The sequence below is a fragment of the Puma concolor genome, chromosome A1 (genome assembly GCF_028749965.1).
Source record: "Puma concolor isolate L17-30 chromosome A1, mPumCon1.1.hap2, whole genome shotgun sequence".
NCBI lineage: Eukaryota > Metazoa > Chordata > Mammalia > Carnivora > Felidae > Puma > Puma concolor.
Genome location: NC_141667.1, coordinates 212,827,304 through 212,840,929, shown reverse-complemented (window position 1 = coordinate 212,840,929; position 13,626 = coordinate 212,827,304). Strand labels below are relative to the sequence as shown.

General features: G+C 35.8%; 1 protein-coding gene across 2 annotated transcripts in view; it reads right to left on the bottom strand.

Annotated features, from left to right (window-relative positions):
• WBP4 (WW domain binding protein 4) overlaps positions 1-13,626 on the bottom strand; it is a 67,423-nt gene that overhangs the window by 43,711 nt on the left and 10,086 nt on the right. For both annotated transcript variants that reach the window (XM_086711328.1, XM_025924312.2), the window contains exons 6-9: positions 12,112-12,158; positions 11,565-11,640; positions 9,483-9,676; positions 4,089-4,252 (exon numbers count right to left, since the gene is read on the bottom strand). In XM_086711328.1, the coding sequence (XP_086567454.1) occupies positions 4,089-4,252; positions 9,483-9,676; positions 11,565-11,640; positions 12,112-12,158 (481 nt within the window). The remainder of the gene's footprint in view (positions 1-4,088; positions 4,253-9,482; positions 9,677-11,564; positions 11,641-12,111; positions 12,159-13,626) is intronic.

The window sequence follows — 13,626 nt, the reverse complement described above, 5'->3', positions numbered from 1 at the left end:
CAACAGGTATTCCATTTCTAGAAATTGTCAGGAATGTGTACAGAGTGATATATCTATACAGTAATCAGAACGTTATGACAACAAAATGTGCAAAAATAATCTAACTGCCTAACAGAGAATGGCTGAGTAAAATGAAAGCACATCTTAAAAGATTAATATTATATAGCAGTTAAAAATAACACTTATAGGGGCGCCTGGGTGGTTCAGTTGGTTGAGCATCCAAATCTTGGTTTCAGCTCAAGTTATGATCTCACAGTTCGTGGGTTCAAGCTCCGCACTGGGCTCCATGCTGGGAGTGTGAACCCTGCTTGGGATTCTCTTTCTCCTCTCTGACCCTCCCGACTCAAAATAAATACATAAACTTAAAAAAAAATAACATTTACAAAATTTTAACAAAGTACAAGGATATTAATAATACAATACTAAGTAGGGAAAAAGATAAAAGCTGAGGAAGATACTCCAAAATGTTACTATTATCTCTGGGTAACTAAACAGTTATTCTTAAACTTTTCTTCAATTTCAAAAATTTTCCATAATCAAAATATATTGGTTATTTTTAGGGGGGAACCTCTTAAGAAATTAGGCTTATCTACTTGCGAAGTCAGACATAATCCATCACATGTTAAAATGACTGACAATGTTAAAATTTAACAAGCATGGTTTTACATACAGTACACTTACCACACAGAAAACCAAATAGTCGAATTTCAAGAAATCTTAACTTTAAGAAATGTTGGTATAGTAAGACCACTTTCCTATTGTAAGTCACTTAAAAAATCATTCAGGGGCTGAAATAATGCAGCCTGTTATTTCTTCAATTTCAGTATATACAGTCAGTATGCTTATCATGGTGCTTGGCAGTATGCTGCATTGAACGCATTTTATCTATTATCACAGTAACAAATACAACCTAAACTCTCATAACAATAGTAACATTTTGACAGCAGTTCTAATCTATACTATGGTATGTTATCCTGACAGCAGTTCTAATCTATACTATGGTATGTTATCCCTACAAAATTAATTGTTTTTTCAAAGTTCATTTATTTGAAGTAGAGAGAGCGTGGGAGCAGGGAAGGGATAGAGAGAGAGGGAGAGAGACAATTTCCAGCAGGCTCTGCATTGTCAACACACAGCCCAATGCAGGGCTTGAATTCATGAACCGTGAGATCATGCCTGAGCCAAAATCAAGAGTTGGACGCTTAACTGACTGAGCCACCCTAGGTGCCCCCTACAGAATTAATTTTTATTAGAATAGCATATAGATCTTCCCTTATGATGGGGTTATGTGCCCTGATAAATCCACTGTAAATGGAAAATATTGTAAACTGAAAATGCATTTAGTACACCTAGTCAGTCTACTTAACATCATAACCTTGCTTACCTTAAATGAGCTCAGAACATGTACAGTAGCCTAAATTGGGGAAAATCATTCACCACAAAGCCTATTTTATATGAAGTATTGAATATCTCATATAATTAATTGAATACCATACTGATGGTGAAAAACAGAATGGTTCTAAGTATACTGGCTGTTTACCCTCATGATTGCATGGGTGCCTGACAGTGTACAGAGTATTGTATGGCAGGGTACTGCTAGGCCGAGGAAAAAGTTCAAAATTTGAAGTGTGGTTTCTATTGAATGCCTATTGCTTTTGCACCATCTTAAAGTTGAAAAATCTAAGTCAAACCATCGGTACAAAGCTGGCCAAAACTTGTGTTACTCTATCTTATGAAAAAATACAATCTTTTCATTAAAGTACAGTTTTAACTATAAATAATTTCACTGTAAAAGTATCCACAGAGTAGTCATCTAAAGTATCATCTCAAAGCATTAATATTTTGAAGAAAAACTGCTAACTCGTACTTTTTTTTATTCACCTGAAGATTTAAACATTTAAGAAACACTAATTTGTGGAGCTGGGAGTGAAGTCTTCCTTTTATTGTGTAAATACTCTCAAGACAGTAATTTAAACATGTGAGCTAGTAATACAAACCTAGTAGTACGAATCAGGTAACATCCCTACCTTGATACTGGTTTAATTGATAAAACTGTTCTGTTTCTTGAATACTGGCTTTAAAACTTTGCTGAACTGCAATAAACCATTTTCAAGACAGTAACAAAATAAGCTTTTTTTCTGCTCTTCAGATCTATGGAAGCCTTCATTAAATATGCAGGTATTTGTTTCTCTGACAGAATAAGGATGGTGAGTGTGACAATGTTCATATATAAATGGTATGAGTTAGTGTCTGAATCTGTGGTCACAAGAAATGCTATGGCAAAAATGAACTATTGGGATGTCATCAAAAGAAAAAGCTGCACAGCGAAGGAAACAATCAGCAAAACTAAAAGGCAATTGATGGAATGGGAGAAGATATTTGCAAATGACATATCAGATAAAGGGTTAGTATCCAAAATCTATAAAGAACTTATCAAACTCAACGCCCAAAAAACAAATAATCCAGTGAAGAAATGGGCAAAAGACACGAATAGACACTTCTCCAAAGAAGACATCCAGATGGCCAACCAACACATGACAAAATGCTCAACATCACTCATCATCAGGGAAACACAAAACCACAATGAGATACTACCTCACACCTGTCAGAATGGCTAACATTAAGAACTCTGGCAACAACAGATGTTGGCGAGCAGGTGGAGAGAGAGGATCTCTTTTGCACTGCTGGTGGGAATGCAAACTGGTGCAGCCACTCTGGAAAATAGTATGGAGGTTCTTCAAAAACTTAAAAATAGAACTACCCTACGATCTAGCAATTGCACTACTAGGTATTTATCCGAGGAATACAGGTATGCTGTTTTGAAGGGACACATGCACCCCAATGTTTATAGCAGCACTGTCAACAATAGCCAAAATATGGAAAGAGCCCAAATGTCCATCAATGGATGAATGGATGAAGAAGATGTGGTATATGTATATATACAATGGAGTATTACTCAGCAATCAAAAAGAATGAAATCTTGCCATTTTCAACTACGTGGATGGAACTAGAGGATATTATGCTAAGCGAAATTAGTCAGAGAAAGACACATATCATATGACTTCACTCATATGAGGACTTTAAGATACAAAACAGGTGAAGGGAAGGAAAAATAATATAATAACAGGGAGGGGGACAAGACGTAAGAGACACTTAAATATGGAGAACGGAGGGTTACTGGAGGGGTTGTGGGAGGGGGGATGGGCTAAGTGGGTAAGGGGCATTAAGGAATCTACTCCTGAAATCACTGTTGCAGTATATGCTAATTAATATGGATGTAAATTAAAAAACTAAAATTTAAATTTAAAAAATATATAAAAAAAATTCTTTGGAAACCTAGTATTGTCTAGAATGGTTTTGTTTGTAATATATACATAATATGTTAATGAGCTACAAATTAATATGCATAAGTTTTGTACTCCGATTCAATTAAACTCAATGAAACTACAAAATATTTAACATTCAAAAAAAAAAAAAAAAAGAAATGCTATGTTTGGGTAGGAATCAAAATAATCATTAGCCTGGACTGAGTAGTATACAGAATCATTAAATCACTATATTGTATACCTGAAACAAATATAACACTGTATGTTGACTATACTGGAATTAAAACAAACATATATTGGCATCTCTATTAAAAAACCCAATCATTAGCTTACTTTTTAAAATAACCACATTTTTGGGTCGCCTGGGTGGCTCAGTCGGTTAAGCATCCAACTTCGGCTCAGGTCATGATCTCACAGTCTGTGAGTTCGAGCCCCATGTCAGGCTCTGTGCTGACAGCTTGAGCCTGGAGCCTGCTTCTGATTCTGTGTCTCCCTCTCTCTGACCCTCCCCCGTTCATGCTCTGTCTCTGTCTCAAAAATAAACATTAAAAAAAAATTCTTTTTAAATAACCACAGTTTACATTTTAAAATATTTAAGAATACTTAGTTAGAAGAAATAAAACCATTCTAGAAATAAAAGAAATGAGCCACACTTTCCAAGAGCACCTTATCCTTAAAATGAGTTACTGCAATGTATGGAAGGAAGTACTGAGATATACAATACAATTTATAGGAAGAGTGGGTTAAGTTTCAGGTACTTACTGAGACTCAACTTCTTGTTTAATTTCTTGCCATTCTCCATATGGGTTTGATTTTTTAGGAGCTTTGGATTTTTCTTCATTTGGACCTGATGAATTTTGCTCTTGGGTAGTTTTTTCTTTCTGTGTTTCTGGTTCAGTTCCTTTGTCACTACTTTTATTTTTTTCCTGAAATGCCAAAGAAAAAACATATTTTAAGCAAAATTATAAGGATGCAATTTCTTTTTTTTTTTTTTTTTTTTAATTTTTTTTTTCAACGTTTATTTGTTTTTGGGAGAGAGAGAGACAGAGCATGAACGGGGGAGGGGCAGAGAGAGAGGGAGACACAGAATCGGAAACAGGCTCCAGGCTCTGAGCCATCAGCCCAGAGCCCGACGCGGGGCTCGAACTCACGGACCGCGAGATCGTGACCTGGCTGAAGTCGGACGCTTAACCGACCGCGCCACCCAGGCGCCCCAAGGATGCAATTTCTTTAACATAGTCTTATTATTGATTTAAATAGTACATTACCTCAGTATTTTTAATTTGCACATAACAACAAATATACATAAAAGAATTTTAATGCTTGATTAGGTTTTTTATTATGTCTAAAATGATAAGACATCATGGTCAAGGCTGTTATGTATATATGTATGGATGCATATATTTATTTAAAGGTTATTTATTTTGAGAGAGACAGAGACAGAGCGAGTCAGGGAGGGGCAGAGAGAGAAGGAGACAGAGAATCCCAAGCACTGACTCGGGGCTCGAACTCACTAATCGTGAGATCATGATCTGAGCCAAAACTAAGAGCTGGACGCTCAAACAACTGAGCCGCACAGGTGCTACTAAGGCTGGCTTTTAAAAACAATTGTATTAACATTCCACCATTAAAGACATACACTGGCCTTTTTAATACTCTTTTCTGCCTTCCCTCCTTACTTACATATTCTACAGTCATCTCCCCTTACACTGTACCTTTTCTGAGTTTAATGCCATGTCATTAAACCTTTCTATACTCATTGTCTTTGTAAAGAACTCCCTCAACCTATCAGTCTTAACTGAAATCGTCTTTACATTGAGGACAGTGCCAAAGCCTCAGTGGAGTCAATAACTGCTAACTATGAAATGAGAAAAGACACACCCTTGAGAGAGAAGCAGGTCCTATGGGAGCCCCTGGCTAGGGTTGGTATTCTTATGGCACCCCTTCATCTGGAATAACAAAGCCCTACGATCCAGTTGGGCAAAGGGACCATGCACTAGATTTCAGCCTCTTTTCAAAATGCACAACCATGTGTGGTGATCCTAGGACACTGTTCTGTAATTCTTTAAGTGGATATTAACTCATTCCCTCATGCTGTTCCATCATAAAGATAGGAAGCAGCATCTGCTTTTAGCATTCTCTTCACTGTTTCCAAGCTCTGACTTCTTTTTAATAACAGATTTTTAGAGATCATAATTTATGCTTTGATTCTAATGCAATGTAATAAATGCCTCCTTCTCTGGAGCGTATATCACCTCCTATAGAGTTGTCTTCCATGCTTCCTTACATGAGCTAATGACCTTTGGCCACTATCCCGTATACACTGATGTCTTTACCATATTTTTTGTTTTTGTTTTCTACCATGTTCTTCCTATTCAACTCATCATTTTGGACCTTAAAAATTCCCTAGCCTGTTTTGTGAGCCCCAAAATCAAGGACTGTGCCTTTCGCTATATTTCAGTCACCTAACGTTATATACTTTCCATCATACATAGCGCCTAGTACATAGGTAGTATTCAAATAGTAAATCCTCACATCTATGTTCCTTTTTAATTTGAATTATGTCATCACTCAAAAATGTCCCACTTGTGAAATTTTAAACTCTAAAAGTCCCCCCTTCTAACTACAGTAAGTTATTCTTCTGGCTTCCTCCCTTCCTTACCTCCTGTCTATAACCTCATTACCATCTCTAATGCCTTAACTTCTCTTTATGTCCTTAGTTTGCTGACCTCATCATTACAGAGATCCACATCCATAGTGAATCATTTTATTTATTTTTGATCATTCTTTAAAACATTGGAAGTGTGGGGCAGGCACCTGGGTGGCGCAGTCGGTTAAGCGTCCGACTTCAGCCAGGTCACGATCTCACGGTCCGTGAGTTCGAGCCCCGCGTCAGGCTCTGGGCTGATGGCTCAGAGCCTGGAGCCTGTTTCCGATTCTGTGTCTCCCTCTCTCTCTGCCCCTCCCCCGTTCATGCTCTGTCTCTCTCTGTCCCAAAAATAAATAAACGTTGAAAAAATAAATAAATAAAACATTGGAAGTGTATTCTTTAATCCCCATAAACTATCCATCCCCCCACCCACCTTCCCTCTGGTAACTATCAGCTTATTCTCTATAGTTAAGGTTCAGTTTCCTGGTTTGTCTTTTTTTCCTTTGCCCATTTGCGTTGTTTCTTAAATTCTACATACAAATGAAATAATATAGCATTCGTCTTCCTGTGACTGACTTATTTTGCTTACCATTATACTTTCTAGCTCCATCCATTTCTTTGCAAATGGCAAGATTTCACTCCTTTTTTATGGCCAAATAATATTCCACTGTGTATATATACACTATATATACACATCTTCTTTATCCATGAGCACTTGGGGTGCTTCCATAGTTTGGCTATTGTAAATAATGTTGTAATAAACATACAGGTGCATGTAACCCTCTGAGTTTGTGTATTTTTTGGATAAATACCCAGTAGTGTAATTACTGGATCCTAGGGTAGTTCTATTTTTAATTTTTTTGAGGAACCTCCATACTGTTTTCCACAATGGCTCCACCAGTTTGCATTCCTAACAACAGTGTGAGAGGGTTCCTTTTTCTCTACATCCTTGCCAAGACCTGTTTATTGTTTTTGATTTTAGCTATTCTGGGAGCTGTGAAGTGGTATCTCCTTGTACTTTTTATTTAAAAAATTTTTTTTGTTTATGTTTGTTTATGTTTGAGAGAGAGACAGAGTGTAAGTGGGGGAGGGGCAGAGAGACAGGGAGACAACAGAATCCAAAGTAGGCTCCAGGCTCCAAGCTGTCAGCACAGAGCCTGATGCGGGGCTCGAACTCGTGAACTACAAGATCATTACCTGAGCCAAAGTGGGACACTCAACTGACTGAGTCACCCAGGTGCCCCACTCCTTATACTTTTTATTTGCATTTCCCTGATGATCAGTGATGCTGACAGATTTTATTTTACATCCTTCATTACAGAGTTCCATGTCCACAGGGAATCATTTTAGAAATATATATTTTTGCCTGCACCCTTAAATATCTTTGTTCCCATGACTATCTATTGTATAGGACCTAAAAAATTTCAACACAGACTTATCCAATCATTGGTGTGTCAAGTGTTACTAAAAGGGGAAAAAAAAATCACAGACTTCAAGTTGTATTACAAAGCTGTAGTGATCAAAAGAGTATGGTACTGGCACAGAAATAGACACTTGGATCCACGGAACAAAACAGAAAAGCCGGAAATGAACCCACAATTATATGGTCAATTAATCTCTGACAAAGCAGGAAAGACTATACAATGGGAAAAAGACTTTACAATAAATGGTGTTGGGAAAACCGGTCAGCTCCATGCAAAAAAATGAAACTGGACCATTTTCTTAAACCATACACAAAAAAAAATTCAAAATGGATTAAAAGCCTAAATGTGAGACCTAAAACCATAAAAATCCTAGAAAAGAACATAGGTGGTAATGTTGCTGATATGGGCTGTAGCAACATTTTCTAGATATGTCTCCTGAGGGAAGGGAAAAAATAGCAAAAATAAACTACTGGGACTATATCAAAATAAATAGTTTCTGCATAGCAAAGCAAACAATCAACAAAACTAAAAGGTAACCTACTTAATGGGAGAAAATATTTGAAGATGACACATCCCATAAATGGTTAATATCTAAAATACATAAAGAACTTATACAAACATCCAAAAAACAAATAATTGAAAAAATGGGCAGAAGACATGAACAGATATTTTTGCAAAGAAGACATCCAGATGGCCAATAGACACATGAAAAGATGCTCAGCATCACTCATCATCATGGAAATACAAATCAAAACTATGATGAGATCCTATATGTGGTCTCAAAATACCCTCTCTCCAGCATCACTGAATTTTCTTCACTTCTCAGGTCAGTAATGTCAACCATGAATCAATGCTATGTGTCATTTTTGCCTTGCCACCTGAGCTCCTGCTGGAAAGATCACAAAAGGAGGACTAAAATACTACAGAAATGACTGATTTTACTTTCTGGCTATGGCTGGGGACTCAGTACTACCTGTGAATCCTATTACTTGGTTCAATTCGTCTCACACCCCAGCTGAGTGACTGTTTCAATCCATTAGTGTTGTCAAGCTCTTCAAAGCTCCTCACTCTCAGCAAGCAATCTTAATTTCTTTATGAATGAGTAAACTAAGGCTAAAAGGGTATGACTCTCAATTTCTTCCCTGATACCAACTCATCCATAGTCCTACATCTTAAAGGAAAACCTTATCTTCTTACCGAAAATGAGTTTATTCCTTGCTCCATGACCAGCCTGCCTACCCTTGTTGGTACCCCCTTTCTATCTCCTTTGTGGAGTCCCTCTTAACACATCACCACCATAAACCTCTCATGATTAAGAGTCAATGTGCAGCCATCAGCCTGTCAACTAATTTCTACTTTTCATTTCATATCCAAACCACATATACACCGTGAAACAGTTGTCCTTCCTCTAAAATCTTTTTTTTAAATTTTTATTCAAATTCCAGTTAGTTAATATATAGTATAATACTAGTTTCAGCTGTACAATACAATCTGAGTTCCACCACCCCAAACTCTGGTAAAACTGCAGGAAGGGCTTAAGGCCTTCTTTATTGTAAAATTCAATGGACATTTTTCTTTTCCTAGACCTAATTAATCCTTGATGTTCTCTATTCCTTTGGCTTCTTGGATATTAGATTTTGCTTCTCTGTATAACTTTCTAGCCACTCTTTTCATTGTGGGCTCCTCTTTCCCTGCCAGTCACTGAGACGTTTAATGTTACCCAAAATCATTTTCCTAGGTTATCTCACCCAATCTGAGATTTAAATTACTACTAGTAAGCTGGTAATACTCAAATTAGTAGTTCTAGCCTAGATACTCAACCTTGTATGTTCAGACAGCTCTCTGGATGTTAGAGATATTTGAAACTTAGGCGGTCTAACTCCTAATGAGGAGAGGACAGTTAATGAGGACAATTGACTGATTGTCTTGCTACCAAACGGATACTAATAAATGGTAATAACCATCTATCCATTTGCTAAAAATACATGTCTTGGTTTTATTTCTATCTTCCACCAGAAAACTAGGTAAGTCTGTCAGGCTTTAAATTGTTACAGTTTTGTAAAGAATAAAACAAGAACCTACCTTAAACTTTATTTTTGGCTTTTGTGTTTCTGTAGAGGCCTCTCCTTTTTCTGCTTCCTGCTCCCCATCAGAATCACTATGAGAATCTGATGATTTGGACTCTTCTAGGGTATCAAGTGACTTTTCATTGACTTTACTAGAAAGCAGGTCGCCAGAATGTGGAATGAAATCATCAGGTTTTTCCCATTTGGATTCTATTCAACACATTTTAATAGTCGTGTTATTTACTTATTACCAATTCTATTCAGAAATAACTCCCGATATAACATTCCCTATCGCTTAAAATACATTACTTTTTTTAACCTTTTATTTTTTTTTACAATATAGTACTAAATAACAACATTGCATCTATTTCCCACCATCATTCATTTAAGAAGATAACTTAAAATAAGAGTTTCCAAAGCTCTTGCTCTTTTACCTTTTAGAAGCTGATTTCAATCTGGATTCTCTAGATGTATAACTACAGCCCCAAAGGAAAGAGACCTAAGAATTGGGCAATACCTTCTAAAGACTCTCATAACTTACACCAATATGTGATATTGAACACATATCAGATTTCCTAGAGTTTATAAATCTTTATTTATCACAAAGATTTCCTGGGATTCTCACAAAGTGAAATCATACAGTGAAGATCTGAATGAATATAATTTGTCATTTTTATACTAGGAAAAAAATAATCTCCACTGAATTCTACCGCCATCCAGTGGTCTAGAAATGATAGCATTTCTAATTATCTTGCAGTTATTCTCTATTTTTCATTTAATAAAAGGAAAAGGGATTCTAAGATTTACTGCCCAACTGAGACAGTTTTTAAGAGTGAAAGGGGCTCTATTAATAATTATACTCATCTAGACATAAACTGGAACTGTTTGAGGGCAAATCAATTTGTCTCTTATTAAAGAGGATGGTTTCCGGGGCACCTGGCTGGCTCAGTTGGTGGAGTGTGCAACTCTTGATCTGGGGATTATGAGTTAGTTTGAGCCCCATGTTGGGTGTAGAGATTACTTAAAAATAAAATCTTACAAAAAAAAAAAAAAAAGGATGCTTTCCAACATTAATAAAAACATTATTTCCTTATCTATATTTCACATAAATAAAAAAACTTTCAGGAAGTAAATAACTTAAGCACCTACTATGTATCAGGTACTGTTCTGAGAACTATAGATACTTGACCCTCATGACCAAAGACAGTACATATAATCACTTCTACTTTACATAAGAGAAGTTATAGGTTTAGTTACTTGCCCACAATCATATAGCTGCTAAGGGAAGAAGCTATGCATTAAACTCAGATCCAACTCTCTAGCTGTATCACTATATTATTTTATCTTTAGAAAGACTCAGTACTGCAATCTTACTGAGATAGAATGATTACTATCACTGGGCAGGCTAGGTATCTACTTGGAGGCTAAGAAGGCCTCTTCCCCCTAAAAGATTTAATGGTATTGTAGAGGGTTTTCGATAGTAGAAATTTGATTAATAAAGTCTCCTAAAGTTATATTGATACTATACACATCCTGGTAAATTTAATTATAGTAGAAATTAAATACAATTACTTGATAACCCATTTTATAAAATTAAATTAGATAAAATCTTAATTTGAAAAACCTACATAATAACTAGGTAACAGTAGTTATATTTTATATTCATATTAACCAAAATGTTATTGAATTAGTAAAAATGAAAATTTGACAATCTCAGCCACTGCTAAAATAGCTTGTTTTGATTTTTAGAAAAGGAAAAAAGGCAAGTTGAATTAGATGATTTCTAAGGTACCTTCCAAGTTAATGATTATACTCCTATAGCTGTCACAATAAAAATCAATGGCAGTGAAAGTAAAAATGATTTTTAAAATTTGTGAATGGGGTATCAATTGAGAATAATAAGCAGTACAGTATATTATAAATGAGAATCTTTCTGCTTTTCTATTGTATTGTTTTCAAACAACAAAAAGTAATACATACTTGCTATAGAAACATGTTTATCACTATACTAAAACCCCCAAGTTCCCTTTATCAGCAGGCTACTAAGCAGTTTCAAGTACAATTCTATATAGTTAGAATAATCAAAGGTAATACTTACCTCCTGTTTCTGTATTATAATAGTAGGTATAACCATCTTCGCTTAAACCTTCTACCCAAACAGTCTTCCCTGTTGTCTATTGGGAGGGGAAAAAAAAAGCATAAACTGAAGACAATGATGTAGTTTTACTATGTTAAGTAACTAAGGCAGAGTCAACTACCTTTCCTTTTCTCTTGACACCAGGAGTTAGGGGTGACAGTACTGACTATGGTCAGGAAGCTTGGTTTGTGTTACTACTGAGCCAACTCTCAGGGAGAGACTATCTCACCTCTGAAAGCCAGGAACAATTCTTTGCAGACGGGTAGGGACATCTGAATGGCAACTGACTGTCAACCAACTGATATTTGCCCTACATGGAGTTTTTAGGTAGATACCACTTTTCTTCTTCCACCCAGCCTTCTCACAAAAGAATTAAAGAAATAAAGGAACAAAGTGTGTAGAAAGGGCTTATTTGGAAGAAAATTAGCTTACGACAACTCTATAAAAACCCCGGGAACCAATCAGTTTAAAGAATAAAGCAAAGACACTATCAATGTGCTTCAGTTACCTTTTTTAAGTTTCCTTGAAATCCTTCAGGTCTCTCCCACTGGGATGCTTAAAGCAAAATATATTGCATTTACAAAATTTTTTCGCTTAAAAAGAAGAAAAACTTCAAAAAAATTGGCAAAAATTTACAAGATATTCAATGTGTACAAAACACTGCAGATCTATAATTAAAAATATAACTGAAAAATAAAAAGAACATATATCCCAGTAATACTGTATAGAACACATTTGAATAATATTTAACCAAGAAGGAAGAACTGAATGATTAGAAATTACTGGTACTTTCAAAGGAATTATTAGAGACAGGTAGGACTTCTCCTAAAGACTTCACGGAATTCAGGCTTGAAAAGTTTTTAAGTTTTTTATTTATTTTTTTGTTAGTAATCTCTACACCCAGTTTGGGGCTTGAATTCACAACCCAGAGATCAAGAGTCACATGGTCTTCAGACTGAGCCAGGCAGGCACCCCAGGCTTGGTAAGTTTTGAAGGTATGAGATGGCAGTTTAACATCCTGGGGAGGGGAAAGTGAGGGATAGAAAGAAGGACTCAGAAGAGGAACAAGATGAAGGATGCAGGAAAAAATAAGTACAGGTGACCCTTGAACAACAGGAGTTTGAACTGCATGGGTCCACTTATAAGCAAATTTTTTTCAATTAATAAACTGAGAAATTTTTTTAGAGATTTGTGACAATTTGAAAAAATTAGATGAACCATGTAGTTTAGAAATGAAAAAATTAAGAAAAAGGTATTACTGTAAGAATACAGTATACAACACATACACAAAATATGTGTCAATTGACTGTGTTATCCGTAAGGCTTCCAGTCAACAATAGGCTATTAGTAGTTAAGTTTTTGGGGAGTCAAAAGTTATAAAATACCCTATGATCCTGTAATTCCACTACAGACATATATCCAAAGAAAATGAAACACTAACTCGAAAAGATATACGTACCCTATGTTTATTGCAGCATTTATTTATAATAGCCAGGATATAGAAGCAACCTAAGTGTTCACTGATAGATGAATGGATAAAAATGTGAGATACATAGCTCTCTCACAACTCTCTCTCTCACACACACATGCACACACACACAATGGAATATTACTTCGCCATAAAAAAATAAAATTTTGCCATTTGTGACAGCATGGATGAACCTAGAGAATATTATGCTAAGTGAAGTAAGTCAGAGAAAGACAAATACCATATAATTTCATTTACATGTGTAGTCTAAAAAAAACAACAAAACAAATCAGACTCTTAAATACTGAGTACTGGTGGTTACAGAAGGAGGGAGAAGGAGGATAGATAAAACAAGTGAAGGTGATTAACAGGTTCAGAGTTCCAGTTATAAAATAAATAAGCCATAGAGATGAAGAAAAGTACAGCAAAGGGAATACAGCCAATAATACTGCAATAATGCTGTATGGTGACTACACTTGTGGAGAGCATCGGTTAATGTACAGAATTGTCAAATCACTGTTTTGTACATCTGAAACTAATATAACATTGCATGTC